This window comes from Coregonus lavaretus (assembly GCF_964263955.1).
Source record: "Coregonus lavaretus genome assembly, chromosome: 9".
Classification (NCBI taxonomy): domain Eukaryota; kingdom Metazoa; phylum Chordata; class Actinopteri; order Salmoniformes; family Salmonidae; genus Coregonus; species Coregonus lavaretus.
Window position 1 is genome coordinate 42,204,362 of NC_139996.1, and position 27,152 is coordinate 42,231,513.

The window sequence follows — 27,152 nt, forward strand, 5'->3', positions numbered from 1 at the left end:
AGCATACTTCCAAAGTTGTGGCAAAATGACTTAAGGACAACAAAGTGAAGGTATTGGAGTAGCCATCACAAAGCCCTGACCTCAATCCTATAGAACATTTGTGGGCAGAACTGAAAAGCGTGTGCGAGGAGGCCTACAAACCTGACTCAGGTACACCAGCTCTGTCAGGAGGAATGGGCCAAAATTCACCCAACTTATTGTGGGAAGCTTATGGAAGGCTACCCAAAACGTTTGACCCAAGTTAAACAATTTAAAGGCAATGCTACCAAATACTAATTGAGTGTATGTAAACTTCTGACCCACTCTGAATGTGATGAAAGCAATCAAATCTGAAATAAATAATTCTCTCTACTATTATTCTGACATTTCACATTCTTAAAATATAGTGGTGATCCTAACTGACCTAAAACGGAATTTTTACTAGGATTAAATGTCAGCAATTGTGAAAAACTGAGTTTAAATGTATTTGGCTAAGGTGTATGTAAACTTCCGTCTTCAACTGTATATACTGAGATCATGTGACACTTAGATTGCACACAGGTGGACTTTATTTAACTAATTATGTGACTTCTGAAGGTAATTGGTTGCACCAGATCTTATTTAGGGGCTTCATAGCAAAGGGGGTGAATACATATGCACGCACCACTTTTCCATTATTGATTATTTACAATTTTTTTCATTTCACTTCACCAATTTGGACTATTTTGTGTATGTCCATTACATGAAATCCAAATAGAATTCCATTTAAATTACAGGTTGTAATGCAACAAAATAGGACAAACGCTAAGGGGTATGAATTCTTTTGCAAGGCACTGTAGGCTGTGACTTACTTAGAATGAAATGAAATGAAAAATGACTTAGTGCCTTTTTAAATCATTTTTAGAAACACGAGTTTGGCCAGTCTGTGGCTTCAGTCTCATGCGATGGTGCCTGGAGAGCAGGCCAGCAGTGGAGAAGATCCTGTCCATACTTGCAGAGCCACTGGGGATGCTAAACACCCTTTTGGCCAGGCTGGGCAGAGATGTAGTTTTATTTTTTATTTTTCTATAGGTAGGCCTGAAGGTTTTTAGGCAAAATAACCCAATCAAAACGGAAAGCTCCTTGAACATGGGAATATGCCAGGCCTATTGGGCCAAAATCAATTATGGCCTATTGTATAGATCATAGAACAAAAATGAATTAAACGTTTAAGAGAGAAGATTTTTTTTAAATATTATAAATACTTTTGTGACAATGACACACTTAGTTATCTACCCACCTCATTCCTTTCTTTTAGCATATGCATATAGTAAGTACACCATCATGTATTTTCAGATTCCACAGTGATTATTTAGTTGTGGACATTACATCACTGCTCTCCCTCTCTTGCTCTTGGTCCACATCTTTGTAAGTCACCTTGATTTAGCACCTGTGTGTTCTATCAGTTTCTTTGAAAATATTTAGCGAACTCCATGACAGTAGCTAAAGCAAGGGTCTATAGCAGCACACAAGTAGACTGCAAATGCATGCTGGGCCGAGCATGCCCTGAGCTCGTGAAGTGAGCGCTATTGGAGGGAAATTGGAGCGGTTGAGAAGGCCGACGCTCCCGCCTTTGGGAATCTCGCTCCGCGCTCCAGTCAAATTGGGCACGCTCTCCTCCAGCTCCGCTCACATACTCAGACTGGTCTGTGCTCTTGGTTATAACAGGCGATGAAATAAGACAATGTATCCACATTGCTTGCTTTGCTCGCTGCTCCGATGTAACAAATGTACAAATCTAACAACAGAAGATTCATCAGGGTCTGGGTCTGCATCCCCAATCACCATCACAGCTAAATTATATTTTAAAAAACTGATGGAGGAATAGATGCACATGAAGAGTAGGCTGAGAGAAGCAGGTGAGTGAGGGCTGGTAGGGGATGCAGCTGGTTGATTACAGCTGCCACACGTGAAATGCGCATTAAAGTATAGTGGATATTATAGTCTAGTGGCTGTTGCTTAAATTCAACTGAATTTTTTAACAAAACTGACTTTATACAACATTTTAAAACATGCGCCAGCAGGTTCTTTAGATCGGTAGGGCTGAAAAAGTCTGCACTATCATATGAAACGGTACTACGGTATTCAAAAATGTTGGGATCATGAGGTTTTGGTACCGTGATATTACCGGTATACCGTGCGACACTACAGTGGATGCTACCCTCCTATGGTCTAGCATTGAACTCACACAATTTCACATTGAACCCTCTCTACTTTTCCATACTTTGACTGACACCCACACCTGCTCCCCTCCTTCTCTGTCCCTCCCAGGTGGCCCCAGCCGAAGGCTTCTCAGACCTGGCCATGCAGGTGATGACATCACCCTCCAAGAACTACATCCTGGCTATGTTTGGCCTGGGCGTGTGCGTTCTCTTCCTGTTCGGCCTGCTGTGTGGCCGCATCACCAAGCGAGTAATGCAGGAGCAGAAGGACAGGTAGAGAGGGGGGCCTCAGAGGGCCACAACAGCAAAAAAACCTGGACAGGGCCCTCCCCTCCCTCAGCATAGCCCCAACTACCCCCACTTCAGCCTGGCTCCATGTACAAACCATGTCCCCCTACTTTCTCCTATCCTCTTTTACCCCCCAGCCTCCTCCACGTCACTCCCTGAGACTGGGCTTCATGGGGGAGCCATTCAAGCTTCCCTGTCATCATCGCTATGTTGTCGGAGGGCCACTTTGGGGCCTACATTACCCAGACTCCCCTATGGTGGTTGGTCTCCCAGCTTCACTGGTATGAGAGCCCACATGCCCCGACTGTGAGACTGACACACAACCCCTCCAACCCTATTCCAGTGTCTGACTGATGAAAGCCAAGTCTTCACGTTATGTTCTACAGCAGACTTCTAGAAGGACGATGCCGCCACCTCTTTATCCTCTATCGCTCCACTGCTAACCAGCTAACGCTAACAGACCTGTACCACCAGGCGGCCCGGCTAGGCCAGCCTGCTTGGGCATAAGCATTATTTATTGATTTGGATTCTGCTTTTGGTTTCTTTTGCAGTGTTCTTTTTTTTCTTCACCTCATTTAGATGCAGTATTTATTTTAAGTAATATTTCATTTGTGGGGGGTTGGTGGGTCAGAAGGGGAGGTGGGTTCTCAGTAAGCATGAAGAGTTATTATGTGAGAGAGAAAGAACCTCTCCTTACTTATGGCCTGCCTAAGAGGCTTTCAATGATTTCAGTGCTGATAGATTGATATTAGTAAGAGCGATTGTGTGTGAGAATGAAAGTGTGTGACTGTGTGTGTTTGACAGTGTGTGGAAGGGGATTATTAACGCTGTTTTTCTGTAAAATTGTTGTTCTTCTCCTGAGAGGATGGGGTGGTTGACTGACTTTAGGTTGCCCGATGTGTATTAGATTCACTGAATTGCCATGGGACTGCCAGGTGTTGTGTTGAGATGCCCTCCACAGACTGAGCCTCATGGGATAGGAGTCCTACAGCCTACAGTATATTATATCAGTCTTACACTCCTAAAAGCTGATGATAATAATATTGATTACTCTATTCGTGGTTATGCTGACAGACCTGGCAGTGTATCATAGATGGCTCCAGTGCCAAGGATGCCTGCTTAGATAGTACAGTCTGAAACGGTAGTCCAGTCACTCCATGCTTGGCTTGTGGTAGGGTTAGCATGATGCTAACCGAATGGGTGGTATGGTAGAGAAACGGTTTACATCGAACAGATAGCTGGAACACCAGACTAGTATTCACACACATTTCTCTCAAGGTACTCAGTTAACAATGAACATTTGACAGAGAGCTGGGTCTATTTGTCTGAGTGGACACAACACTGACGGATGGTGCAGAAAGATAAGTCTCCTTTTGAAAACTGGCTTCTAAAAAGCGTCCCATCTAGTTTTCAAGTAGTGAACCTGCAGGGTAGCAGGTTTAAACCAAGGGTATTGGTAGCGCAGTGTTACATTGGTATTGAAGAATGGTTGGTGGTACAAAGGGTCAAGAACAATAAAAAAAAAAAAGATATAAAATAAATATAAACGCTTATAGAGATCTGAAGATTTAGTTTGAAAGGATACTGGAACCATTGCACATTTTTATTTTATGTCTATCTCTCTCTCATATATATATATATATATATATATATATATATATATATATATATATATATATATACACACAGTACCAGTCAGAAGTTTGGACACACCTACTCATTCAAGGGTTTTTCTTTATTTTGTACTATTTTCTACATTATAGAATAAGTGAAGACATGAAATAACACATATGGAATATTGTAGTAACCAAAAAAGTCTTAAACAAATGAAAAAATATGTTATATTTGAGATTCTTCAAATAGCCACCCTTTGCCTTGATGACAGCTTTGCACACTCTTGGCATTCTCTCAACCAGCTTCACCTGGAATGCTTTTCCAACAGTCTTGAAGGAGTTCCCACATATGCTGAGCACTTGTTGGCTGCTTTTCCTTCACTCTGCCGTCCGACTCATCCCAAAACATCTCAATTGGGTTGAGGTCGGGGGATTGTGGAGGCCAGGTCATCTGATGCAGCACTCCATCACTCTCCTTCTTTGTAAAATAGCCCTTACACAGCCTGGAATCTTAGTCCCACTAAGCCCAAACCAGATGGGATGGTGTATCGCTGTAGAATCCTGTGGTAGCCAGTAAATAAATCATAGACTGTGTCACCAGTAAAGCACCCCCACACCATAACACCACCACCTCCATGCTTTACGGTGGGAAATACACATTTACATTTACATTTTAGTCATTTAGCAGACGCTCTTATCCAGAGCGACTTACAGGAGCAATTGGGGTTAAGTGCCTTGCTCAAGGGCACATTAACGTCATTTAGCAGACGCTCTTAGCCAGAGCGACTCACAAATTGGTGCGTTTACCCTATAGCCAGTGGGATAACCACTTTACAATTTGGGGGGGGGGGGGGGTAGAAGGATTACTTTATCCTATCCCAGGTATTCCTTAAAGAGGTGGGGTTTCAAATGTCTCCGGAAGGTGGTGAGTGACTCCGCTGTGGGGTGGGGGGGGGGTAGAAGGATTACTTTATCCTATCCCAGGTATTCCTTAAAGAGGTGGGGTTTCAAATGTCTCCGGAAGGTGGTGAGCGACTCCGCTGTGTGTGTGGGGGGGGGGGGGTGGGGAGGGGGTAGAAGGATTACTTTATCCTATCCCAGGTATTCCTTAAAGAGGTGGGGTTTCAAATGTCTCCGGAAGGTGGTGAGTGACTCCGCTGTGGGGTGGGGGGGGGGTAGAAGGATTACTTTATCCTATCCCAGGTATTCCTTAAAGAGGTGGGGTTTCAAATGTCTCCGGAAGGTGGTGAGCGACTCCGCTGTGTGTGTGGGGGGGGGGGGGGGGGGGGGGGGGGTGGGGAGGGGGTAGAAGGATTACTTTATCCTATCCCAGGTATTCCTTAAAGAGGTGGGGTTTCAAATGTCTCCGGAAGGTGGTGAGTGACTCCGCTGTGGGGTGGGGGGGGGGGGGGGGTAGAAGGATTACTTTATCCTATCCCAGGTATTCCTTAAAGAGGTGGGGTTTCAGATGTCTCCGGAAGGTGGTGAGCGACTCCGCTGTGTGTGTGGGGGGGTGGGGGGGGGTAGAAGGATTACTTTATCCTATCCCAGGTATTCCTTAAAGAGGTGGGGTTTCAAATGTCTCCGGAAGGGGGTGAGCGACTCCGCTGTGTGTGGGGGGGGGGGGGGGGGGGGGGGGGTAGAAGGATTGCTTTATCCTATCCCAGGTATTCCTTAAAGAGGTGGGGTTTCAAATGTCTCCGGAAGGTGGTGAGTGACTCCGCTGTCCTGGCGTCGTGAGGGAGCTTGTTCCACCATTGGGGTGCCAGAGCAGCGAACAGTTTTGAGTTGAAGGACATATTATTAGTTAGTTGAAGGACATATTATATTCAAGGTCTGTAAGATGTTTTCAGTGTTGATAAATAAATCCCTGTGGTGTCCACTTCTACCTGTCCCGCTGTATCTACCAACTGCAGGTGGTATTCCTGTCCGTTTATCGTGATCATCTTGGTAAATTTGTTTTCTATTGTTGGGTCATATGAGTCAACAAACTGGCCTTCCACAAACTGAATTGTTAGCGAGGACTTTCCTACGGATCTGTACCCGAGGATGGCGATTTTTCGTGATTTGGGCTGCTGCATATCTCGTGCTGGCTATCGCATCTAGTCCTCGAGGTGGATAAGAGCAACCTCCAACATCAACGGCATTAGAATATCACGAGCAGAGCGGTTCAACAACTGATCTGTTTTTCTTTTAAATCACTATTTATTCTCAAATGATAAAACATATACATATATATACAGATTAGACATTTGAATTCCTGTAGATTTCAGAGACCTGGGGCGATGTGGAGATCATCCGTTCACCCACATCGCATCTCACAAAGACACAGCGGTTGGAACCAAAAATCTCAAATTTGGACTCCAGAACAAAGGACAAATTTCCACTGGTCTAATGTCAATTGCTCGTGTTTCTTGGCCCAAGCAGGTCTCTTTTTCTTATTGGTGTCCTTTAGTAGTGGTTTCTTTGCAGCAATTCGACCATGAAGGCCTGATTCACACAGTCCCCTCTGAACAGTTGATGTTGAGATGTGTCTGTTACTTGAACTCTGTGAAGCATTTATTTGGGCTGCAATTTCTGAGGCTGGTAACTCTAATGAACTTATCCTCTGCAGCACAGGTAACTCTGGGTCTTCCATTCCTGTGGTGATCCTCATGAGAACCAGTTTCATCATAGCGCTTGATGGTTTTTGCGACTGCAGTTGAAGAAACTTTCAAAGGTCTTGACATTTTCCGGATTGACTGCCCTTCATGTCTTAAAGTAATGATGGACTGTCGTTTCTCTTTGCGTATTTGAGCTGTTCTTGCCATAATATGGACTTGGTCTTTTACTAAATAGGGCTATCTTCTGTAAACCCCCCCCACCTCGTCACAACACAACAGATTGTATCAAACACATTAAGAAGGAAATAATTAACTTTTAAGAAGGCACACCTGTTAATTGAAATGCATTCCAGGTGACTACCTCATGAAGCTGGTTGAGAGAATGCCAAGCGTGTGCAGAGCTGTCATCAAGGCAAAGGGTGGCTATTTGAAGAATCTCAAATATAACATATTTTTTCATTTAACACTTTTTTGGTTACTACATGATTCCATATGTGTTATTTCATAGTTACAATGTAGAAAATAGTAAAAATAAAGAAAAACCCTGAATGAGTAGGTGTGTCCAAACTTTTGACTGGTAGTATGTATGTATGTATATGTATTTTTGGTAATAGCGTTATTTATTTGTTTACTAATGGTCAAAGTTGGTGAGTCGTTTTTTGATTTGATTGTTCTCGTTGCCTTTTTTCTTCATTGCCTGTGAAGTACCATGTTGTTAGACCAGGTTAAGAGTAGCCACAGGCTTTCACCTTACCTTCGAGTGAAGCCTGGGAGCCGAGGTTAGGGGAAGAGGGCGGTGGTGGTGGGGACGAGTTTGGGGGAGGTGCTGGATGTTGTCACTCCAGGAGAATCTTGGCTCGGTTTTAGTTACTGAACTCAAAAGTTCTTATTCAGGTGTGATCTAAACTTTAACCAATCCAAACAGAGGAAAGCCCTCCTCTCGAGGAGGAGTTGAAATGCGTTCTCACGATGATTCAACAATAGTTTTCTCAAAACAAACTGTTATGCCTTGTAAATGAGTTTTTAGAGTAGTTTTCCCCTCATTGCTACTATGTCATTGCCTTGTTCTTGATTTGTTGTGAGCTGTGAGCGCTTCCCTCCTTGCTTGTAAAAACAGTTGATAAATGTACTTGTAAAATGGCCTCCGCTGTAACCATGCAAAAGGTAGATTTGTCAATGTGTGCCTATTCTGACATTCCCAGATAGGAATCCCCCATATATATACATACATACATACAGTGCATTTGGAAAGTATTCAGACCCTTGACTTTTTCCACATTTTGTTATGTTACAGCCTTATTCTAAAATTGATTAAATAGTTTTTTCCCCTCATCAATCTACATACAATACCCCATAATGACAAAGCAAAAACAGGTTTTTAGAAATTTGTGCAAATGTATAAAAAAATTAACGTAAATATGACATTTACATAAGTATTCAGACCCTTTGGCAGCGATTACAGCTTCCAGTCTTCTTGGGTATGATGCTACAAGCGTGGCACACCTGTATTTGGGGAGTTTCTCCCATTCTTCTCTGCAGATCCTCTCAAGCTCTGTCAGGTTGGATGGGGAGCGTCGCTGCACAGCTATTTTCAGGTCTCTCCAGAGATGTTAGATCGGGTTCAAGTCCGGGCTCTGGCTGGGCCACTCAAGGACATTCAGAGACTTGTCCTGAACCCACTCCTGCATTGTCTTGGCTGTGTGCTTAGGGTCGTTGTCCTGTTGGAAGGTGAACCTTCGCCCCAGTCTTAGGTCTTGAGCCATCTGGAGCAGGTTTTCATCAAGGACCTCTCTGTACTTTGCTCCTTTCATCTTTCCCTCAATCCTGACTAGTCTCGCAGTCCCTGCCGCTGAAAAACATACCTACAGCATGATGCTGCCACCACCATACTTCACCGTAGGGATTGTGCCAGGTTTCCTCCAGATGTGACGCTTGGCATTCAGGCCAAATAGTTAAATCTTGGTTTCATCAGACCAGAGAATCTTGTTTCTCATGGTCAGAGTCCTTTAGGTGCCTTTTGGCAAACTCCATGCGAGCTATCGTGCCTTTTACTGAGGAGTGGCTTCCGTCTGGCCGTTCTACCATAAAGGCCTGATTTGGTGGAGTGCTGCAGAGATGTTTGTCCTTCTGGAAGGTTCTCCCATCTCCACAGAGGAACTCTGGAGCTCTGTCAGTGACCGTCGGGTTCTTGGTCACCTCCCTGACCAGGGCCCTTCTCCCCCGAATGCTCAGTTTGGCCAGGCGGCCAGCTCTAGGAAGAGTCTTGGTGGTTCCAAACTTCTTCCATTTAAGAATGATGGAGGCCACTGTGTTCTTGGGGACCTTCAATGCTGCAGACATTTTTTGGTACCCTTCCCCAGATCTGTGCCTCGACACAATCCTGTCTCAGAGCTCTACGGACAATTCCTTCGACCTCATGGCTTGGTTTTTGCTCTGACATGCACTGTCAACTGTGGGACCTTTATGTAGACAGGGGTGTGCCTTTCCAAATCATGTCCAATCAATTGAAGTTACCACAGGTGGACTGCAATCAAGTTGTAGAAACATCTCAAGGGTGATGGAAACAGGAAGCACCTGATCTCAATTTCGAGTCTCAAAGCAAAGGGTCTGAATACTTATGTAAATAAGGTCTTTATTTAATTTTTTATATATATATATTAGCAACATTTTCTACATCTGTTTTCGCTTTGTCATTATGGGGTGTTGTGTGTAGATTGAGATTTTTTATTTATTTAATCAATTTTAGAATAAGGCTAACGTAACAATGTGGAAAAAGTCAAGGGGTCTGAATACTTTCCGAATGCACTGTACATACATACATACATATTAGAAGCCCCTAGTCTACTCCTAACACCCCTTAATACTGAGCAGAGGTGTGTGTGTGTGTGTGTGTGTGTGTGTGTTCGTGCGCCCCTCAAAGCTGTAACACCCCAGATTTGGGAAGAAACACTCCAACAAAGACACCTAGTTTGGGAGAACCCGTTGCGTTTATTTTTTTACCACCACTCCTCTCTTGTGCTACCCAGACAGCATTGAATTCTGTTGAGTCATTCAATCTATCAATACTTACTGTTATTTTTGTCTGTGAAAAGCTTTCATCCAGTCAAAATTAAACAATGACTATAACATATGATTTAAGATTATGATGAAAAATATGTTTTGTAATTATGTTTTTGTGTATAAATTTATGTAGGTCCTTTGCTTTCATCTCTGATTATGCCATGTATTTGATTGAGATGTAACAGAATAACAGTGCATTTCCCTGGTTTTGATTTCTGTTCTATACCATTGAAGTTGGACAATTTGTTAATAAAGTCTGCAAGTTTTTATAATGTTATCCACTATTTTGTAGGCACAGGACTGACAGGAGGGAGGATTATAGGGCCGGGACCAGTCTCCTCTGACAAGAACCCCTACACTAACCCACATTCCCACTCAGATTAGGTTCCAAACCAGGAGGGTCTTTGTTCATTCCAGCCCTTAGCACACAAATCCTCTAATCTACAGCCACGAGTAGCCAGAATTGACAAACAATTCTGAAGCACACCCAGTGATGCCAGCTTCAGTAGACTAATTGAGAATGCCTGAGTGAAACTGTGTTTTTTTTACACCTGCATGCCTAGCCTACTCTGTGGGCCTGGCTGTACTAGACTTGGCCATTCAAGGTAGTTGACCTACATTCAGGATGAATACTCAAACATATCATATGCCAGAGGTGCTCTCAGGCCATGAGGCGGCAGGTAGACTAGTGGTTAGGAGCGTTGGTCCAGTAAGCGAAACATCGCTGGTCGAATCCCAGAGCCGACTAGGTGAAAATCTGTCAATGTGCCCTTGAGCAAGGCTCTTAACCCTGCTCCTGTAAGTCGCTCTGGATAAGAGCATCTGCTAAATGACTAAAATGTATAAATATGACTAGTGAATTACCTGTCTGTAGGGAACACACTGCCTTGCTTTGTCTGCTTGCGTGGGGTTAACCCTTCATGTGTCCCACCTCAACCTGCCCCAGTAGTCAGTGTCCGATAATACAGCTCCCGATAAAAACATTTCTACAAAGAAGGCCCTTATGCCGCGACTTATGCATCTGGCCCAGAATACACAGACATACAGTACCAGTCAAAAGTTTGGGCACACCTACTTATTCAAGGGTTTTTCTTTATTTTTGCTATTTTCTACATTGTAGAATAATAGTGAAGACATCAAAACTATGAAATAACACGTATGGAATCATGTAGTAACCAAAAAAGTGTAAACAAATCAAAATATATTTTACATTTGAGATTCTTCAAAGAAGCCACCCTTTGCCATGATGACTGTTTTGCACACACTTGGCATTTTCTCAACCAGCTTCATGAGGAATGCTTTTCCAACAGTTTTTGGGCTGCAATTTCTGAGGCTGGTAACTCTAATGAACGTATCCTCTGCAGCACAGGTAACTCTGGGTCTTCCATTCCTGCGGTGGTCCTCATGAGAGCCAGTTTCATCATAGCGCTTGATGGTTTTTGCGACTGCAGTTGAAGAAACTTTCAAAGGTCTTGACATTTTCCGGATTGACTGACGTTCATGTCTTAAAGTAATGATGGACTGTAATTTCTCTTTGCTTATTTGAGCTGTTCTTGCCATAATATGGACTTGGTCTTTTACCAAATAGGGCTATTTTCTGTATAGCACCCCTACCTTGTCACAACACAACTGATTGGCTCAAACGCATTAAGGAAAGAAATTCCACAAATTAACTTTTAAAGAAGGCACACCTGTCAATTGAAATGCATTCCAGGTGACTACCTCATGAAGCTGGTTGAGATAATGCCAAGAGTGTGTAAAGCTGTCAAGGCAAAGGGTGGCTACTTTGAAAATTCTCAAATATATTTTGATTTGTTTAACACTTTTTGGTTACTACATGATTCCATATGTGTTATTTCTTATTTTTGATGTCTTCACTATTATTCTACAATGTAGAAAATTGTGAAAATAAAGAAAAACCCTTGAATGTGTAGGTGTGTCCAAACTTTTGACTGGTACTGTACATGATGTCCTATTCCCCATGACCATCTGAAGTACTGACCTGTGACATTCTGGATGTGTGTGCATGTACACACATGTTGGAGTTATTTCCAGCTGTGTACAGTCATGGTCAGATGGATGGAGAGATGACAGTGTGAAGGCCAGAGACTGGGACAGATCCTGTGTTTGCTCTCTGACATGGGAGTGTTACATTTTTTCCACCTACTTCAAAACCACCCCACTCTGCCTTCCTCTGCATACATGGGTAGATGGATAGGTAGTTTACACTCTCTGTAAGGATCAGGTGCACTTTATACAGTATAAGACATTTTGAGGCTTTTTAGATATTGGAGTTTGAGTGTTCTTTAGATGGTGGCTGGAGACCTTTGCCAGTTTCTGGGAGTTCAGAAAACCAGGACCAGCCCCTATCATCCGCAATGTGATGGGATGGTGGAACGATTGAATTGAACACTCATCGATCAGCTGGCCAAGACACAGCCCCAATAGCCTTGTGAGTGGGACAAGTGTCTCATCCAAGTCGCCCTGGCATACAATATGATGTTTTTACATGCACAGTGAAGCATTACATGCTATATTAGGTAAATGGATCGATTTTTTATTCTATGAACGTATTCAGAGAATATCCAATAAACCAAAACAGTAACAATTAAGAAAAAAGGTACAGTAGATATAGTTTGAAGAGGACCTCCAATCACAAATACCTTACACAAAACCGAACACATACAAAACAATAAATATAGAGAAATACCACTAAAATACAGAAATTCTTAATTCAACATTTCTCATGTATATGCATTACAGCTGATGTGGTGGTCTGCCTGTCATAGTAGAGCTACAGATTCCATAGCCCAAAGAAACACATTGCATTCCCCACTGAAATTAAACACACCGAACCGTTCTGGTTTATTCATACAAATACCTCTAAAATTCTCCAAGGTGATAACAAGAGAGCAGCCTAAAGCCTGAGGAATGTTTATAAACCACTATTTACATGACTATGATCCCTCTGCCGACAGACCAGGGAGAAAATGCATCCACATTAACAGTATGGCTGGTTCAGGACTTCCTGTAAAGGACAGAACCCACAGCCATCTACACAGAGGCCTCCCCTTCGCCATTATCCACAATGCTCTCGCAGTGGTTCGATTCTCTCTCTCTCCTCCACCTCCACACCTGACAGTGCTCTCTCATCAACCCCTCCTCCTCCCTTCTTCCTCTCCATCACTCTAGAAACCGTAGGGGGAGACGAACAGGGTGACCTTGGTGAGGTAGCGTCCCAGCAGGGCTTGTCTCTCCAGCTCACTCATCTCTACCTCTGCCTCCAGTGTAGCAGGGCCCTGCACAGGGCTCACCAGGAGCAGGGTGCCCGTCTGCCTGCCAGAGCGCTGCATGCTGAAGTGACTGCGGCCGTGACTCCCCAGCAGGCCGAAGCGCAGCGTGTCACCCAGCACACGGGCTGCAGACACCCGGAAGAGCACCCGTGGGGCGGACATGTTGGAGACCACGGGCAGGAAGTGGAAGGAGACTGAGTTGGGAGCCTGGGAGCAGGCCTTGTCCCCCACCATGCACGGGTTCCTCTCACACCGCCTGGGACAGCGGCAGAGGAAGAGGAGGGTCAGGGATAGGGTGAGAGGAGGGTTCTTCTTGTTTCACCCAGTAAATATAACTTAACTGAGAAATAAATCCAAACTCACATCCTTAAACCACTGTAATAATGTTGTTTTTTGATTGTATATCTGTCTTAATTGTAGTAGTTATTTGTATGAGCAATAAAAACGAGTTGTCTATTGCAAGGGGTAATTTAGGTGAATGAGGTTATGTGAGCCAAATGATGGGTGGAGCTGCACTGTGGTGACAATGAAATGAAAACTTTTTTCTCTCTCTCCACAGAAACAGCTAAATTGTATGTTTGTTTTAAAATGATTGAGAGTGTAGGGAATCTCCTCCTTCATTGAGTCAGTGTAGCTTTCAGTCTCTTAGTGCAACCATTATATGATTTGGTTAAAACAGGAAGCATAGTGACACCAGATAGGGTAGTAGTGTTTGTTTTTGTTACAGCAGTTACTCACATAGGAGAGGTCTTGATGTATGTGGCGTTTTTGATGCGAGGACACGCCACTTGCACACACTGGAATCCCCCGTATGTATTCACACACTCCTGGTCCTGGGTGCAGTTGTGAAGTCTGCTCTCACACTCGTCAATATCTATCCAGAGGTGGAGGGGGAGACAAGAAACACAAGTAACCAAGACTGGTACCCACTGAGCCCACGTCACATTTCCAAAGCTTCAGTTTAACTGGAAAGACTTTATCATATAATACAGAGTTACCGTTAGTTCCCATTGCAATTACAAAGCAGCACTGTTCCATCAAAAGCCCATGGACGCTAGTAGTGCTAAATATCAGAGGCGGTATCAAAATTCAATCTCCCTGTAACAACCACTGGCTCAGGCCAGGGTACTGTGGTAGCTCTTCTTGGTGGAATGGTCTGGTCTGTGGTCCTGACCTTTGCAGCTGCGGTTGTCTCTGGTCAGGTTGTAGCCATGAGGGCACACACAGTGGTAGCTGCCAGGGGTGTTGATACAGGTGTGCATACACAGGCGCCCAGGCTGCGCCAGCGGAAACAGCTGACACTCATCCATGTCTGAAACACAGTTCCTCAATATATCACTGATATACACTGAACAAAAATATAAATTCAACATGTAAAGTGTTGGTCTCATGTTTCATGAGCTGAAATAAAATATCTCTGAAATGTTCCATGTTAGTTTTAATCCCTGTTAGTGAGCATTTCTTCTTTGCCAAGATAATCAATCAACCTGACAGGTGTGGCATATCAAGAAGCTGATTAAACAGCATGATCATTACACAGGTGCACCTTGTGCTGGGGACAATAAAAGGCCACTCTAATATGTGCAGTTTTGTCACACAACACAATGCCACAGATGTTTCAAGTTTTGAGGGAGCGTGCAATTGGCATGCTGACTGCAGGAATGTCCACCAGAGCTGTTGCCAGATCATTTAATGTTAATTTCTGTACCAAAAGCCGCCTCCAACATTGTTTTAGAGAATTTGGCAGTATGTCCAACCGGCCTCACAACCACAGACCAAGTGTATGGAGTTGTGTGGGCGAGCGGTTTGCTGATGTCAACTTTGTGTACAGAGTGCCCCATGGTGGCGGTGGGGTTATGGTATGGGAAGGCATAAGCTACAGACAACAAACACAATTGGATTTTATCAATGGCAATTTGAATGCACAGATACAGTGGGGAAAAAAAGTATTTAGTCAGCCACCAATTGTGCAAGTTCTCCCACTTAAAAAGATGAGAGAGGCCTTTAATTTTCATCATAGGTACACGTCAACTATGACAGACAAATTGAGAAAAAAAATTCTCCAGAAAATCACATTGTAGGATTTTTTATGAATTTATTTGCAAATTATGGTGGAAAATAAGTATTTGGTCACCTACAAACAAGCAAGATTTCTGGCTCTCACAGACCTGTAACTTCTTCTTTAAGAGGCTCCTCTGTCCTCCACTCGTTACCTGTATTAATGGCACCTGTTTGAACTTGTTATCAGTATAAAAGACACTTGTCCACAACCTCAAACAGTCACACTCCAAACTCCACTATGGCCAAGACCAAAGAGCTGTCAAAGGACACCAGAAACAAAATTGTAGACCTGCACCAGGCTGGGAAGACTGAATCTGCAATAGGTAAGCAGCTTGGTTTGAAGAAATCAACTGTGGGAGTAATTATTAGGAAATGGAAGACATACAAGACCACTGATAATCCCCCTCGATCTGGGGCTCCACGCAAGATCTCACCCCGTAGGGTCAAAATGATCACAAGAACGGTGAGCAGAAATCCCAGAACCACACGGGGGGACCTAGTGAATGACCTGCAGAGAGCTGGGACCAAAGTAACAAAGCCTACCATCAGTAACACACTACGTCGCCAGGGACTCAAATCCTGCAGTGACAGACGTGTCCCCCTGCTTAAGCCATACATGTCCAGGCCCGTCTGAAGTTTGCTAGAGTGCATTTGGATGATCCAGAAGAGGATTGGGAGAATGTCATATGGTCAGATGAAACCAAAATAGAACTTTTTGGTAAAAACTCAACTCGTCGTGTTTGGAGGACAAAGAATGCTGAGTTGCATCCAAAGAACACCATACCTACTGTGAAGCATGGGGGTGGAAACATCATGCTTTGGGTCTGTTTTTCTGCAAAAGGACCAGGACGACTGATCCGTGTAAAGGAAAGAATGAATGGGGCCATGTATCGTGAGATTTTGAGTGAAAACCATCAGCAAGGGCATTGAAGATGAAACGTGGCTGGGTCTTTCAGCATGACAATGATCCCAAACACACCGCCCGGGCAACGAATGAGTGGCTTCGTAAGAAGCATTTCAAGGTCCTGGAGTGGCCTAGCCAGTCTCCAGATCTCAACCCCATAGAAAATCTTTGGAGGGAGTTGAAAGTCTGTGTTGCCCAGCGACAGCCCCAAAACATCACTGCTCTAGAGGAGATCTGCATGGAGGAATGGGCCAAAATACCAGAAACAGTGTGTGAAAATCTTGTGAAGACTTACAGAAAACGTTTGACCTGTGTCATTGCCAACAAAGGGTATATAACAAAGTATTGAGAAACTTTTGTTATTGACCAAATACTTATTTTCCACCATAATTTGCAAATAAATTCATTAAAAATCCTACAATGTGATTTTCTGGATTTTTTTTCCTCATTTTGTCTGTCATAGTTGACGTGTACCTATGATGAAAATTACAGGCCTCTCTCATCTTTTTAAGTGGGAGAACTTGCACAATTGGTGGCTGACTAAATACTTTTTTTCCCCACTGTATACCGTGACAAGATCCTGAGGCCCATTGTCGTGCCATTCATCTGCCGCCATCACCTCATGTTTCAGCATGATAATGCACAGCCCCATGTCGCAAGGATCTGTACATAATTCCTGGAAGCTGAATATGTCCCAGTTCTTCCATGGCCTGCATACTCACTAGACATGTCACCCAATGAATGGAATGCTCTGGATTGACGTGTACGACAGCGTGTTCCAGTTCCCGCCAATATCTAGCAACTTCGCACAGCCATTGAAGAGGAGTGGGACAACATTCCACAGGCCACAATAAACAGCCTGATCAACTCTATATGAAGGAGATGTGTCGCGCTGCATGAGGCAAATTTTGGTCACACCAGATACTGACTGGTTTTCTGATCCACGCCCCTACCTTTTTTTGAAGGTATCTTTGATCTACAGATGCATATCTGTATTCCCAGTCATGTGAAATCCATAGATTAGGGCCTAATGAATTTATTTCAATTGACTGATTTCTTTAAATGAACTGTAACTCAGTAAAATCTTTGAAATTGTTGCATGTTGCGTTTATATTTTTGTTCAGTATATATAGACAATACTCTAGGCTACATATTTTTTAAGCTCTGATGTATTGGGTCCACTTCCAAAATCACAACAGTACACTGACTGCACTCCTATATAAAAATTCCATGACTTACATACAGCTCTAAGATTGGCTGGTTCTAAGAACCGATTGATTCTTAAAAGTGTAACACATTATTTAGTGGAGCCCATGGTGTTTGACCATATTGATGGTTGATTCTTCTTTCTTCTTTACAGGTAAGGTTTGGCCGTACTGACCTGTGCAGATGCTGCTGTCGCGGCCGCTTATGGTGAAGCCTGCATCACAGATGCAGTGGGAGGAGCCCTGGAACTGGGTGCAGCGGGACGGACGGACGAAGGCCGAGAGTGGGGCAGAGGACGGGGAGGATGTGGAGATGGAGGAGGAAGAAGTGGAGAGGGAGGAGGGGTAGAGGTAGGAAGTCGTGGGTAGGGCGGCGGGGATGTTGGTCACAGTGTTTAAGACTGGGGACCAAAAAGGGACCATAAAATTACACCACTAAGCAGAGCAAGTAAGAGCAATGAGACAAGGTCTACACATGTTACAGTACAGTATAAAACAAGTGGCTCCCCATTCATACACAGAGATAGTACTCCAGTAGTGTTGAATATTACATACAGTAATAAATGATGTACCATATCATAGTAGAATAACACAATGTTATCATTCTAGGCACGGAGGGAGCAGAGACACAGACAGAAGCGGGTGAGGGCTCAGGGCTCTGACTCACCCCTGCATGTGGGCTGCTGGCCGCTCCACTTCAGAGACGCCAGACACACTCTGGTCTGGGGCCCCAGCAGCTCATAACCTGCCTTACACACAAAGTGCACCTCGTGCCCCACACCAAACACCCTCCCCAGCCTCCTGCCGTAGGCCAGGCTCTCAGGCTTAGGACAGGTGGCTGAACAGGGAGAGGGAGAGACACACAAACAGTAAGACAAGCATGACATATTCAGACAGACAAGCATAAAACAAGTCCAGTAATTATCAAAGTGCTAGTGCAATACTATACAGTATACACAGTATATATTATAAAAGAGAAAAAAACATTAATGTGCAAATGACAAAACTAAGCAGTCACTGTATCTATCTCTCTCACCGTTGTGCCCCTTGGTGGTATGTTTGACGGTTACGGTACCGCTGTTCTGCAGGGTACTCAGTCTCTTCCTCAGGGAGCGAAGGCTCTGCTGGTAGGAAGCCTCCTGGGCTAACAGCAACTTCTCCACCTGATGAAGAGAGCTCTGCAGCTCCTGCCTCAACGGACAGTCCTGTAGGGGGCACAGCAAGGTCCTGATCAGTCAGTAGACAGCCACAATTTTAAGATTTCAGTTGACCCGAATATTCGTAAAATATTGGCCCTAAATGTTTTGAGTGAGTGAATGAAATATTAAATTAGTTTACTGTAGAGTAACACTGTAGTGGGATCCAATGATTCAAATCAACATAACAAGAGATACCAACCTACCCAGGTTAGTAAATTATTAATTACAGATCAGTGGTAGGAGACATATTACTATAAACCCATAGGAATATGTCAATAGCTTTCCTTGCACATTCTGGGGGGAAATGGATACTGTATGTCAAATCTGCTTTATTTAAAGTGCAAACTATAGACAGTCATGTTTGGCTCCATTCAATGGAAAACACCCACTGAGGTATCACCAGTGTGTGGCTGCTCACTTCGTACAAACAAAATAAAAAAGTGTACGTAGTATTTACTCAAACAGGAGTAAAAGGTGTGAAGTCTACAGGTGAGATTTTCAGTGTCAGAGCTCCTTGTGAAATGTTTTGCTCCAATTACTGAAGTCCCACCTGTGTGAACATTTTGTGTGTCAGGAATTAGTGACCAAAGAGTCTCCAAGTTCTCCAAATGTGTAAGGACCACTTTGATATAAGAGAAAATGTAAGAGCAAATGTGATCCCGGAAGTCAGTTATTTTTTATTGGCACAATTTGCAGCTCCTAGGTGTCAGAATGCCATGGATGTCTTCTTGTTTATGCAGTTCGAGAAATGCTGAACTAAATAGAATCCATTAATTTCCCCACTGATGCCTTTAGTAATACAATGTCACTTATTTCCAAATGCACAATATGGATTTAGTATCAGTAGGGCAATAGTTGTGCATGTCTTTTCATTACAATTAAATGCAACAAGCATTTTCATGCAACATTAAATAAAGCGGTCATTTTAAAATCAAAGCAATATTCCATTAAAAAGTAATCAGTCAAGAGAAACAAAACCAGTGCCAATAGCTGTTAGCTAGAACACGTGTTGTACTCACCTGCCCATGGGCAATGTAGAGGGGATGCAAACCCAAAATCACCATAACAACACTAAGCTGATTCATCATCCTAGAAAAAAATCCTCTGCACACCTTCACCTGGATTCTTGGTTGATTAACAAAATAAACCAATTAAAATAAGTTACCTTTATATAGCCTACAGTTTTTGGTTGATTAAATCGAATAGCCTGCAAATATAAATAAATGCTCTTTCAATTGCAAGAGTAGGACTCATTCAAACATGACAGCGACCTGAACAGTAAACACAGCTAACGTTTCTCCTCTACTTTTTTTAGAGAGCAGATGCCACATTTCTCCCCGCCCAGTTGGTTCTTTTAAAGCCCAGACAAGGAGCTGAACCCACCACTAGCTGAGTAGTAGGTCGCACATCTGCATAGAAGTAAAACCATGGCTTTGACTTTAGATACTAGTGTACCAAAATAGAAGGCTAAATTATAAGGCAATGTTTCTCAATTGGTAGGTTACAATAGGCAAATATATATTTTGATCATCTTGTGAACCAAAAAAATAGTTGTCATGTTTATAGTAGACCTAGGCCGGACTGCTGCTTGTGACACGCAGAATGACAATGGGCTCACTCTTTCCAGCGAGATCACACCTTTCATGCGCAGTCTCCCCCGTGTTTTCAGTTGCGGTGTGCTAGATGTCCACAAGGTGACGCCTTTTTGTTTGGAGCCGTATCCAGTGGATCCAGTGCTCTGAATTCTCCTATCTTGGCTCGGCATTTGGAAGATGTGAAGTAGTCGCAGAGAACTCGTCTGGTATTTTGTAATTAGAGGACAGTGTCATAATATGATTCAGAGACTTATTGCGAATAGTTGCTATGATATTTTGATTTTACAGTGAGACAACAGCTCCAGATCTAAATCCATATAACATTTGTTATTCCTTAGGCTACTACTCTTGAGCCCCAGAAAAGGGGAGTTAAAATAGTGATGTGGAGAATGAATCTGTGTAGTGTAGTCTGCAGGGCCAGCGTGTGTGTTTCTGTTTGTCTGTGTGTGTGTCTGTGTGCGTGTGTGTACTTGTACGCGTGTGTGTACGTGTGTGTGTGTGCATTTGCTCCCCTCCAGGGCATGGAGAGCCTGTAAGCTTGCATAAAATGGGGGATTTAGAAAGGACATGATTGGAAACAGCCCAACAGGGACAATGACATTGGGATTAACTGTCAGGCTAACCCAAGCAATATTTTCCTGTGGAATTGAACTCAGTAGATGCATTGTATGGCAAACTAGAATGCAATTACTCAGCCGGTGGCGATTGGAGGAAGGGATGACAATTACAATCCTCTTATGAAAACTGCTGTCTCTTAATGACTTTCAGTTCAGGCAAGAGGAGGAAGCCACTACCAATTACACACAGAATACCTTTATCAGGGCTTCATACACACACGCTCGCACGCACACACACACACATACATACTGCATAGACACAAGACTGAGAGAATATGGAGATAGAGTTGAAGTCGGAAGTTTATATACACCTTAGCCAAATACATTTAAACTCAGTTTTTCACAATTCCTGACATTTAATCCTAGTAAAAATAAGTTGGGGGAATTTTGGCCCATTACTCCTGACAGAGCTGTTGTAACTGAGTCAGGTTTGTAGGCCTCCTTGCTCGCACACGCTTTTTCTGTTCTGCCCATACATTTTCTATAGGATTTGGAAGACCCATTTGCGACCAAGCTTTAACTTCCTGACTGATGTCTTGAGATGTTGCTTCAATATATCCACATAATTTTCCTCCCTCATGATGCCATCTATTTTGTGAAGTGCACCAGTCCCTCCTGCAGCAAAGCACCCCCACAGCCTGATGCTGCCACCCCCGTGCTTCTTGATTGGGATGGTGTTCTTTGGCTTGCAAGCAACCCCCCTTTTCCTCCAAACATAACGATGGTCATTATGACCAAACAGTTCTATTTTTGTTTCATCAGACCAGAGGACATTTCTCCAAAAAGTACGATCTTTGTCCCCATGTGCAGTTTCAAACCGTAGTCTGGCTTTTTTATTATGGTTTTGGAGCAGTGGCTTCTTCCTTGCTGAGCGGCCTTTCAGGTTATGTCGATATAGGACTCGTTTTTACTGTGGATATAGATACTTTTGTACCTGTTTCCTCCAGCATCTTCACAAGGTCCTTTGCTGTTGTTCTGGGATTGATTTGCACTTTTCGCACCAAAGTACGTTCATCTCTAGAGGACAGTGTAGAACGCGTCTCCTTCCTGAGCGGTATGACGGCTGCGTGGTCCCATGGTGTTTATACTTGCATACTATTGTTTGTACAGATGAACGTGGTACCTTTAGGCATTTGGAAATTGCTCCCAAGGATGAACCAGACTTGTGGAGGTCTACAATTTTCTTTCTGAGGTCTTGGCTGATTTCTTTTGATTTTCCCATACATCCACTGGTACACCTCCAATTGACTCAAATTATGTCAATTAGCCTATCAGAAGCTTCTACATCATTTTCTGGAATTTTCCAAGCTGTTTAAAGGCACAGTCAACTTAGTGTATGTAAACTTCTGACCCACTGGAATTGTGATACAGTGAATTATAAGTGAAATAATCTGTCTGTAAACAATTGTTGGAAAGTAGATGTCCTAACCGATTTGCCAAAACTATAGTTTGTTAACAAGACATTTGTGGAGTGGTTGAAAAACGAGTTTTAATGTCTCCAACCTAAGTGTATGTAAACTTCCGACTTCAACTGTAACTAGACACATTAAGAGCAGATCAGGTGTATTAGCTAACTCTTCCCTCCAGAGGAGAGGACCATAGAGCGGAGTAAGCCCTCACTCTCTAGCCCAGTGGACTATCATCACACACCGTGGGGCTGCTGGTGTTAACTGGCTCTCTGGCCTGCTACCACCGACAAGCCATTAGTGGTGAGCCGCTCAGCTCTGTCCGGAGGCTGTATTAATTAGGGAAGGGGTAGACAGAACCCTACTGGAGTTCACTGATCCTCAACACCGCTGCCTGCCTACCTGCAGCCACAAACTGTTTTTTGCCGGTTCTCTTCATTCAAGAGCCATGATGAGGATGCACTGTATGTTCTCTTCTATAAAGTGTGGTGGTGGATTTGTGGGTGTGTTACTGTAAATGAAGTAGGTTTGTGTTGTTTCTCACAGGTGCTGATTGGTGGAAGACTGTCTTTCCTCCTGAAACTGTGAAACATTTGAGTGATACAAAATGGTTGTACAGGTTGCAGAGAATATATGTTGAACTCACTTGTCTGCCTTCAATGGAACCGTCTTTCGACCTCATTTTAGTCCAGAGATGCTATGTTTTTGAGTTGATAGCAGCATATCCTCATTGGGATTCATTTTAAGTGTAGTAGTAGTAGTAGTAGTGATAAGAGGTTGCTGATGGGGGTAAACTTCATAGATAAATAAATAAACCCAAGAGAGCACAATCCACTCAAGATCATCATATCCTTATTAGATAAGACGAGTTTAATTAAAATGTAATCATTTAATGGATTTTCTAATTAAAATGGAGTTAGCTGATGGCCTCTCTCTCATTAGCTCGACAGAGTGCAGTCGTGCGATGGCTGCTTTTACAGAACTTTGGATCTCTCTCTCGCTGTGTGTGTGTATGTCTAATGTGTAGGTGTGTATTTCTTAAAACTTTGAGATGTACAGTATGTACTGTATGTAACTAAACTGTTTTCTAAGGATAAACACATGAGAATGAAGCAGTTACTGATAAATGGCAGTGGAGGGCCATTCATTTGTCCTCATGTCATTTTGCAGTATGTACAGTTAACTCTAGGTGAAGTCTTCAAGTAAGCTCGCTATAATTAAATCAATAACATTTCTAATACATTTACATTCAACAGTAGAGTAATCACACATTCCTCACTGCTCTTATGCAATTAGATGCACTTACATTGAGAGACTGTCATGCTTTAAAGGCCCAGTGCTGTATAAAACAGGGTTTTCCTGTGTTTTATACACTACCAGTCAAAAGTTTGGACACACCTACTCATTCAGGGGCTTTTCTTTTTTACATTGTAGAATAATAGTTAAGACATCGAACTATGAAATAACATATGTGGAAACATATAGTAACCAAAACAGTGTTAAAAAAACAAAATATATTTTGTATTTGAGATTCTTCAAATAGCCACCCATTGCCTTGATGACAGCTTTGCACACTCTTGGCATTCTCTCAACCAGCTTCATGAGGTAGTCACCTGGAATGGATTTGAATTAACAGGTGTGCCTTCTTAAAAGTTAATCTGTGGAATTTCTTTCCTTCTTAATGCGTTTGAGTCAATTGGTTGTGTTGTGACAGGGTGGGGGGGGGGGGGGGGGGGGGGTATACAGAGGATAGACATATTTGGTAGAAGACCAAGTCCATATTATGGCAAGAACAGCTCAAATAAGCAAAGAGAAACGACAGTCCATCATTGCTTTAAGACATGAAGGTCAGTCAATACGGAAAATTTCAGTGTAGTTGCAAAGTGTAGTTGCAAAAACCATCAAGCGCTATGATGAAACTGGCCCTCATGAGGACCACCACAGGAATGGAAGACCCAGGGTTACCTGTGCTGCAGAGGATAAGTTAATTAGAGTTACCAGCCTCCGAAATTGCAGCCCAAATAAATGCTTCACAGAGTTCAAGTAAGAGACACTTCTCAACATCACTGTGTGAATCAGGCCTTCATGGTCGAATTGCTGCAAAGAAACCACTACTAAAGGACACCAATAAAAAGAAGAGACCTGCTTGGGCCAAGAAACACGAGCAATGGACATAAGACCGGTGGAAATATGTTATTTGGTCCAAATGTGAGATTTTTGGTTCCAACTGCCGTGTCTTTGTGAGATGCGGTGTGGGCGAATGGATGATCTCCGCATTTGTAGTTCCCACCGTAAAGCATGGAAGAGGAGGTGTTATGGTGTGGGGGTGCTTTGCTGGTGACACTGTCTGTGATTTATTTAGAATTCAAGGCACACTTAACCAGCATGGCTACCCCAGCATTCTGCAGCGATACACCATCCCATCTGGTTTGGGCTTAGTGGGACTATCATTTGTTTTTCAACAGGACAATGACCCAACACACCTCCAGGCTGTGTAAGAGCTATTTGACCAAGAAGGAGAGTGATGGAGTGCTGCATCAGATGACCTGGCCCAATTGTGATGGTTTGGGATGAGTCGGACGGCAGAGTGAAGGAAAAGCAGCCAACAAGTGCTCAGCATATGTTTCCAGGTGAAGCTGGTTGAGAGAATGCCAAGAGTGTGCAAAGCTGTCATCAAGGCAAAGGTTGGCTATTTGAAGAATCTTAAATATAACATATATTTTGATTTGTTTAACACTTTTTTGGTTACTACATGATTCCATATGTGTTATTTCATAGTTTTGATGTCTTCACTATTATTCTACAATGTAAAAAATAGTAAAAATAAAGAAAAACCCTAGAATGAGTAGGTGTGTCCAAACTTTTGACTGGTACTGTATAATAACAGTGAAGAGTAACACTCCCACCATCTAATATGGGTTCGTTAGGGCAGCGATTTCCAAACTTTTGACAGGTACTGTATATATTTTCACACTATGAGGTTGGAATAATACTGTTCAATTGTGAAAATTATGATCATGTCCTTTTAGTGTATGAGCTGGCTGAAAAGAGCGCCTGAAATGTCAGCCTGTTTTGATGGGATGGAGTTTTGGTCTGCCTGGTGACATCACCAGGTGGTAAATTAGTTAATAGACCAAAAAGAAAGAGAGTTCCAAACCTCTCTGCCAATAATGTTTTCAATTTTCCCCTCACTACTCAGACCACTCCAGTCCTAGCTAAATTCTTGCTTGAGAAATTGATCTTTGCTAAGAAGCTATTTTTTTCTTCTTTTTGACCATTTTAATGGAAACAATCACAGTAAGATACTTAATTGATACCCAGAAATGATTTGATATTGAGATAAAAATGTGTAGTGTGGTCTGCAGGGACTGTGTGTGTGTGTGTGTGTGTGTGTGTGTGTGTGTGTGTGTGTGTGTGTGTGTGTGTGTGTGTGTGTGTGTGTCAGGCCCAGCTCCAGGATGACATGCCTGAGGGGGCATTTACCATTTTAAACTAGTATTGCTTTCGAGCCCTAATAACACAAGGTAGATTGGTCCTACTACTGTTCAAATATACAAAAATGTATCTGAAATGTAGCCGTACACATCATCAACCGTTGCTTTATATAATAACACAAGAAAGATATGTGCCCCACTACCACATTTGTATCCGAAATGCAGCCGTAGCTGCAGTAGGCCTAAACATAATTTGCGCCTACCAACACGCATATATCAGCTCGAGAGGATGAGCACCACTAGATTATCAAAGATTCTTACAGACCTTATAGCTTAAACTTCAATAATTAGAACTATAGGCTAAATGTCTGTCAAATGTGTGATACTATGCAATGAGCGTAACCAAGCCGCCAGGTGCTCAATATTTTCTGTATGGGAGAGTTTCAGAAAAGCAAACTAAATCAAACTAAGTGCATATTCTATAGTCATAGCTGATGTGAAATGTTGTACATGGCTGTAGGTAATTTAAATCTGCCTGCGAATAAGAGTAAATGCCCATTCCAAGAGCAACACACACACAAACACACACACACACACACACACACACACTATAGCAAGAGATCGGGGAGGGGGTGAAAAAGTAGGCTATGTTTTATTTCATAGTATTGACATCACTTTTACAGTTGCCTATCACACAATGCCTGTGTAATGCAAATGATTGATAACAGAAGAAAAGTTTGCCTACTTGTTTTAGTAGGCTACACACGGTATTGGTCCTACATACAAAATGTAAAAAATTGTAGGCCTAGGTATGTACACAACAACTGTCATTTTGCACACAAGAAAGCACGAGATGTTGAAGAGAAGCCTGGTAGCCCAAGATGCTCTCATTAAAACAGCACACATGGTAACCAATGATTCAGGACCATGGACAGAAGGCTGCCGCCAGTCAGCACCAGTCAGCGCGTTGAAAGAATAATGTTAGATGCACTGCCAATTTCAGCATCACCTCAGAGCACAATCTATCAATAGCAATTAGACCCACAAAAGCAAGCAATGACATTAAGAATCACAGATAAATAAATCTAAAAGATGTATTGAAGTAAAAAGCAAAGACTAAACTATACATGAAAAATCTGCCAAACAACCAGTAGGCTTACATGAGGGAAAACCAATGAATGAATAATTCTGGCATGGCGGCCAGGGCCATAAAGGTTGTAGTTTACCTTTTAGAAGAGTTGCAGCCTCCTCCATGCTGTGTTGAACATCATGAGAAGTTTCTGATTCCATTCTCCTTCCTTACTTGTCAGGTCCCTCTCAAATGCCAACTGGTCAAGCCGGGCTTTTCGTTGATGTAACATGCTGCGTCTGTGTTCACTGAATACATTCTTCAGAGTGGAGAAGGAATTTTCTCACGTTGCTGTAGATGTCCCAAATGTTAATCCAAATCCATGTTTCAGTGCCAACAGCACAGTTGGCATTGCTAACTAAGGCCCGCCGTATCTTTGAAGAACACTGAGTGGGGTCAATTTGTTGTTGCTGGCTGTAATCGCGATTTCACTTTGCAAGAATCAATAAACTCTGCTTCCACTGGTTCAGTTGTGGTTAGATCCAACAGGTTGTCACCTGCTAGTGGCTGGGGTAATGGAGGTGCAAGTTCTTGTTGTGATGTTACCCTCATGCTGTTGCTGGTG

General features: G+C 43.0%; 2 protein-coding genes across 3 annotated transcripts in view; one reads left to right on the plus strand and one right to left on the minus strand.

Annotated features, from left to right (window-relative positions):
• LOC311135275 (Golgi apparatus protein 1-like) overlaps positions 1 to 3,975 on the plus strand; it is a 38,179-nt gene extending 34,204 nt beyond the window's left edge. For both annotated transcript variants that reach the window (XM_084169230.1, XM_084169231.1), the window contains one exon: positions 2,290 to 3,975. In XM_084169230.1, coding sequence (XP_084025356.1) covers positions 2,290 to 2,457 — 168 coding nt within the window. In that variant the 3' untranslated portion in view covers positions 2,458 to 3,975. The remainder of the gene's footprint in view (positions 1 to 2,289) is intronic.
• An 8,957-nt stretch (positions 3,976 to 12,932) lies between these two features.
• Positions 12,933 to 19,494, minus strand: LOC311135431 (fibulin-7-like; the record flags this gene model as incomplete). Its single annotated transcript, XM_084169379.1, has 7 exons — positions 12,933 to 13,293; positions 13,776 to 13,911; positions 14,212 to 14,349; positions 17,384 to 17,608; positions 17,875 to 18,045; positions 18,244 to 18,412; positions 19,426 to 19,494. 7 exons carry the CDS (start codon positions 19,492 to 19,494, stop codon positions 12,933 to 12,935), a joined length of 1,269 nt encoding a protein of 422 aa, XP_084025505.1.
• Between the last annotated feature and the right edge of the window lie 7,658 nt (positions 19,495 to 27,152).